At 34.9% G+C, this 5,873-nt stretch overlaps 1 protein-coding gene across 1 annotated transcript in view; it reads left to right on the plus strand.

Annotated features, from left to right (window-relative positions):
• LOC127866147 (17-beta-hydroxysteroid dehydrogenase type 6-like) overlaps positions 1-5,461 on the plus strand; it is a 7,926-nt gene extending 2,465 nt beyond the window's left edge. The window contains exons 2-5 of the mRNA XM_052406566.1: positions 601-807; positions 2,699-2,881; positions 3,155-3,287; positions 4,910-5,461. Coding sequence (XP_052262526.1) covers positions 601-807; positions 2,699-2,881; positions 3,155-3,287; positions 4,910-5,258 — 872 coding nt within the window. The 3' untranslated portion in view covers positions 5,259-5,461. The remainder of the gene's footprint in view (positions 1-600; positions 808-2,698; positions 2,882-3,154; positions 3,288-4,909) is intronic.
• The last annotated feature ends 412 nt before the right edge of the window (positions 5,462-5,873 follow it).

Consider the following 5,873-nt stretch of genomic DNA (forward strand, 5'->3'; position numbering starts at 1 on the left):
ATATTCGAAACCTTTCAATTAGTTTTCCTGTTCCATCGGTTTCATGTTGCATGGTGCGTATAATGGCTTGTCCATCACTTTATGTCGGTAATATTGCTTATTTTCTAAGAGTTCGGAATGTTTATGGCACACTAAATTTTGAAATGAGGTAAGTGCAATAATTAACCGTTTGATTAGTTTTCTTGTTGTCTGGTGCATGTACTGGTTTATCATCGGCTCCCCTATGTGTATATTAAATGGCATCTGGAATTTAGTTAAGTTTATTACATGCACTTTTTTCCAATTTCATCTCTATGTGAACAGATTAGTAGGCGATATAGAGCAGACTGGATTGTTTTGAATTTGACATACTGCAATTTTAATATGGTGAATATGTGTTTGCCCTTCATTTAATACGTTACACATTACATGAATTATTGAATGGACCATCATTTTAGTAAAATTATTTTGAATGGAATATATTATTGTATTGATGAACATGTATACAACAAATAATTGTAGGGCTAACCAGACGTGTATGTGACTTGGACTAAAATCTTTTATTTTGTATTTTACACAGCTACTACACATATAGTCAAGCTGCACTGCTATATTCTACAGGATGTGACAGAGGATTCGGGGAGACGCTTGCAACAAAACTCGCCTTTACCGGGTACCGGGTGTTCGCTGGATGTCTGGACGTCACCAGCGATGGTGGCTCGCGTCTGACGAAGATCTCAAACGTCACCGTGGTCCAGTGTGACGTCACCGCTGACGCCTCAGTCGATGCGGTCAAGCGTCTCCTTAATTACCGTTTGCAGGACCAAGGTGTATATACGCTATTCTAAGAACCTTCTCCATATAGACCCTATCCTGAATGCATTTGCTTGTTAAGACCTCCCCCACCCCCCCCACACACACACAACAACAACAACAACAACAACAGCAAAGAATCAACATAATAATCTTGAGTTATTAACCAACTGACCCATTTGAATTAATTAAAAAGCACATACAGTTTCAAGATTGAAACACTTGGTTAACGTTATCTTTAGCTACGGATTAGCAGGATAGTGCAATCCTGCAATATTACAAGCTTACTGTATGCGCTTTTAATAACTTATAAATAATCAGCTTTAAAAAAAATATGAAGTGATTCTCACTTTCCAAATAAATGTGATGGACTATACGGATTTTCATAACTAAATAATTTATTTAACCTTTTTAAAATAAACCATTTGTGTTATAATGTAACATATAATAATCTTGATAGTAAAATCATTGCCATACACGAAAAAACAATCACAAAATCCAAACTAAGTTATATGATTTAGTCTTATTGATTTTACTTTTCTAGTACACCGCCAGAACCCTTAAACGTCGATAAATGTCCTAATCTACATAACCGGTTACTCAATTACGGTGTGATTTTCCCTTATATATCGTTGACTCAGAAATAAAAGAACATTTCTATCCGGATCACATTCAATTAACAACATCTTATTCGGGCAACAAATTGTAATTACCGCTGGTTCGCGTGTTTGCCTCATGAAGCGGTTCACAGAAGAAATAGAAGTCTCTTTAATTAAACACTCTGGTAATACGCGACTCTTGTATTTAAATAACAAGGCTCTTCCGCTTGGGAAGTGAAACCATGCCCGAAGCAGGAAACAAAATAATCAAGATATCGCTTTTCCTATGATTTGTCAACCAGACATCTAAATGAATCAATTTGTTTAATGGTAAATAAAAGATCCTTCTTTGGTCATCAGGTTCATAAATCTCGAAGAAATTTCTTCCTGGGACCCAATATAGATAGCATTAAGATCACACATAATCAGTTATAGAAAGGCTAAATCTGTGAACAGGCAATTGGTGTGAAAATTACAAAGTTAAACTTTTTACTGCAAATAATTTTGTTTAAGCATGTGCATGAGCTTAAAATAAAAATAAGACAGATTTACGTCTGCGTCTTGTGTATAAGAAGAAGACCCATCAATATAGCGGCATTTGAGCGTAGTTTAACTAACCATTATATGATATTGATTTATTTGCGCCCTGCTTTTCATAGCCAAGAAGTATTTCTCATAAGTTGGTTCCTTGAAAATCACTTCTAAATCCTGGTGATATGTGCCAACAGTCTGAACACGACATATTGTGATCTGTAAATGATGTCGGATCGCTTAGATCTACTTGCTCCTCTGTGTAAGTCTTTCTTAACGAGAACCACAATCAATGTTAGCGACGTGTGTCTGCATTTGATGAACTATGGCGAGATAGTTTTAAGGGATGTATAACTATTTACAATGCGTAATCAAACCTCCATTTATCTTGAATAAGAAAAATCAAGTAGTCCAAAATGTATGTGTGTTTTTGGTTAGGACATTATCCGGAATATATCTCTTGCTGGGAGTTTTCCAAATGCCGTTCCACATAAATATGTGTTGAATGTTTGTAATCTACTTTTCGCAAATTAAAATTATAATCTGACCACTTTGCCCTTAACTTTAAATCATATTACTCTATATACACTAATAATTGTATTATCATATGTTACTCGGTAGTATTTTCCTGTAAGAGATCACACAGTATGTAATTACAAGGAACCAAGCCTATTTCACTTATATGTTTGTATGTTTCATTATTTAGCGAACAATAAAATGGTACCCTATTAAATTTAATAAGTAAACGAGAACTTTGTCAATTTTGATCGTTGAAGGTCTCTGGGCGCTGGTAAACAACGCCGGAGTGGCCGTTTTCGCGGAGACCGAATGGTGCAGCATGTCTGCCTACGAGAAAGTGCTGGGTGTGAATCTCATGGGTACCATCCGGGTCACCAAGGCGTGCCTGCCACTGGTGCGCAGTGCCAAGGGCCGCGTAGTCAATATATCGAGCCTTGCGGGTTGGTTAATACAGAATACGATTTGATGTTGCAATCTTTATCAACTTAGAAAAGAAACTTTTTGTAGAAATGTTCTACTGTAATAAAGATTCGCGTAAAGGGGGGGTTTTTCAACAAATGCATGTTCCATTTATCAAATCAACGAAACATGACTTTTTGCCGAAATGAGAAACACATTTAAGCTGGTCCATTATTTGACCTTAAACATACATTTTGGTACAATAATTTATTTTCCGAGGCGGACAAATACACCTGCTTTGCTAATGATTACAGGCCGATTTGCACTTCCGGGTTTTACGGCCTACTCGGCCTCGAAGTTCGGCATCATCGGGTTTTCTGACTCTCTTCGTCGAGAAATGAAAAAATTTGACGTCAAGGTCATATGTATTGAACCAAAATTGTACAGGTAAGTCATTAAGTATTCGTGAAATAAACAAGTATGTAGACGAATATACGTAATAACACAACAGTTATTTAATGTGTAAATAATCAGTTCAAATTAAAAAATACTGTGAGTGTTTTGTTTTTGAGTTAAACGTTTTATTTTTGTGATGTTTTTAGAATATATTACTAAAACACGATAGAAAGGGTACCGAAAATAATATCAAACCGTCAAAAGTAATATCAACCTAGGCTGTAGCCTAACTACCATGTTTATTAATTTTTATTAGACCGAACACACACAACAAAACATACAGAGGGGAATGAATCGAAAAGCAGAGGCACGTGCACTTTCTGTTTGATAACAGTTTTTTACTACAACATACTTCACAAACTAGTTCTAATTATTATAACACAAATTGTATTATTTAGTACAAAATATAAAACAGCAACTCGATTATTATCGTCTACTTACTATTTTATCGCCAAACAACGTAAGTTGCTACTCTTATTACGTCACTGCGTGTTATTGTTATACATGACAATGACTTAAGAACTTATTATTAAGTTATACAATGGTAAATCTATATTATTTAGTGCAAAATACACAGATTATGCTGTATAATAATTTAGAATGTGACTACGTTCACATATCGTTTTATTGCTGAATGTAATGTATATTTAATATAATAATGAACATTCAATAAATGAATATAAACCGCAACTAACATGATTTCAACATCATGCACGAATTTTCCACTGTACTGGGTTCAAGAAAAATATACATCACGTCATTTTGAATAATTGAATTCATACACACAATGTTACAATTTTGACAATGGTTTTTTATATAATTATCTGGAATGTCTGATTTCGTTAATATCCGAATTACGAATCTTGAAAAAATATTTTCAAAAGATTATTAAGTTAAAAAAGGAAAACAATTGTTACTCCTTTGCTTCCGTTTATTACAAATTACAATCGTCATTATCATGGCAAGTGTATAAAAATAAAGAAATAATATAGAGGGCGCATGACATGGGCTTCTTGAAATGATATGAGCCGCTTCATGCGATAATGTGTCTTATGCCATATGCGATGAGCGTACCTCCAGACCAGCCAAGGTAGTCGCATAGTCTGGCCAGGAGCTTACCTTTCCGCTATTGAAATCACAACTCATTGAATGCCTATATAGCGGTCAGGGTATCTACTGACCACGTTGCGCATATAGAATAAGACTCATTTTCGCGTAACGCGGCTCAAATTTGATTCACGGTTATGTTGACCTCAAGCATTCATGGTAATAATTGTATAGCAATTATGCGTAACAAAACAGGAACTTTGAATGGCATTTGATTCATACACAGTTGTGCAATTGTGATACTTAAAGTTATTTCATGTATAAACGATCATATTCAAATGTTTATATTTTTTTCGATTTGTTGAAAAATGTATTGCTGTATGTTGTATATCACATGCATGGAAAACCATTAAATTGTATTCTTATTCTAAAACAGTGTAAAATACAGATTTGCATCGAATCATTTTTTAAATACCTTACTATGCTAAATATAGATAACTATATTACAAAAATGTAAAATTATCGTTTCCATTATTATTTATAAATTAAACGCTGATTTCTTGTAGAACTGCAATAGCTGATGGCGATTTTCACGTAAAGACTAATCATCAGATGTGGGCCGAGACTGATGACATCACTAAGGTCGATTATGGCGACACCTACTTTCGGGCATTTCTCGAGACAATGCTCAGGAATTTACGCTACTCCAGTCGGAAGACGTACGAAGTAATGGACGATCTCTTGCACGCTGTGACCTCTGTGTACCCGTACACGCGCTACGTGCCTAGTCTCAAGGTGCAGCTGATTACAGACGCGTTTTTGTTGAATTGTAATTTTATACAGGATCGCGGAATAATGTCTTCCACAGGTGTTCGGTGTGTGCCTTTCTCCATGCGGAAGAAGAAGACTGCTTGATTGTACCGGAATCCCTTGTGATTACTATGCATAATCAAAATACAGAAGCCTGAAGACTAAAGCAATATGCCAAAGTCACACACTATGATTTAAAACAATCTAAACAATTTGCTCAATAACGTAAACATTTATAGTGAATACGTAACGTTCCTTGTACTTCTGTCATGCTGTATTTCTACATGAAAACAAAATAGTTATTTTTATGTTAACTTGAATACTTTGTAAAAAATATGCTATGCACGAACTTGCATCCTTCACACCAAACACTAGACCAACATAAATAGTATCTTATTTCGTCTACAGCAATGTAAGTAATGTCTGGAAAATAACCGTTATTTATTCGATCAAATATTCCGAAACAACAGTCAAGTTCGTTTACACTGCCAATCGTGAGTGGTACACGTATCATCTGTCTTGTTGCATTATAGTACTGTCGATGTTGATAAAAGTCTGATAATTCAACAGCTTTTCATATATTTATTCCACGAATAAAGTTTTGTACACCAGTTAACAATACGATACAAGTTGTTTCACAGGCTTCAGTGTGAAGAATTAAATTGTAACGCTTTAAATCGATAACTAAGCAACACTTTGTATTACCGACATAACGTTTAA

This window comes from Dreissena polymorpha, chromosome 2 (genome assembly GCF_020536995.1).
Source record: "Dreissena polymorpha isolate Duluth1 chromosome 2, UMN_Dpol_1.0, whole genome shotgun sequence".
NCBI classification, from domain to species: Eukaryota; Metazoa; Mollusca; class Bivalvia; order Myida; family Dreissenidae; genus Dreissena; species Dreissena polymorpha.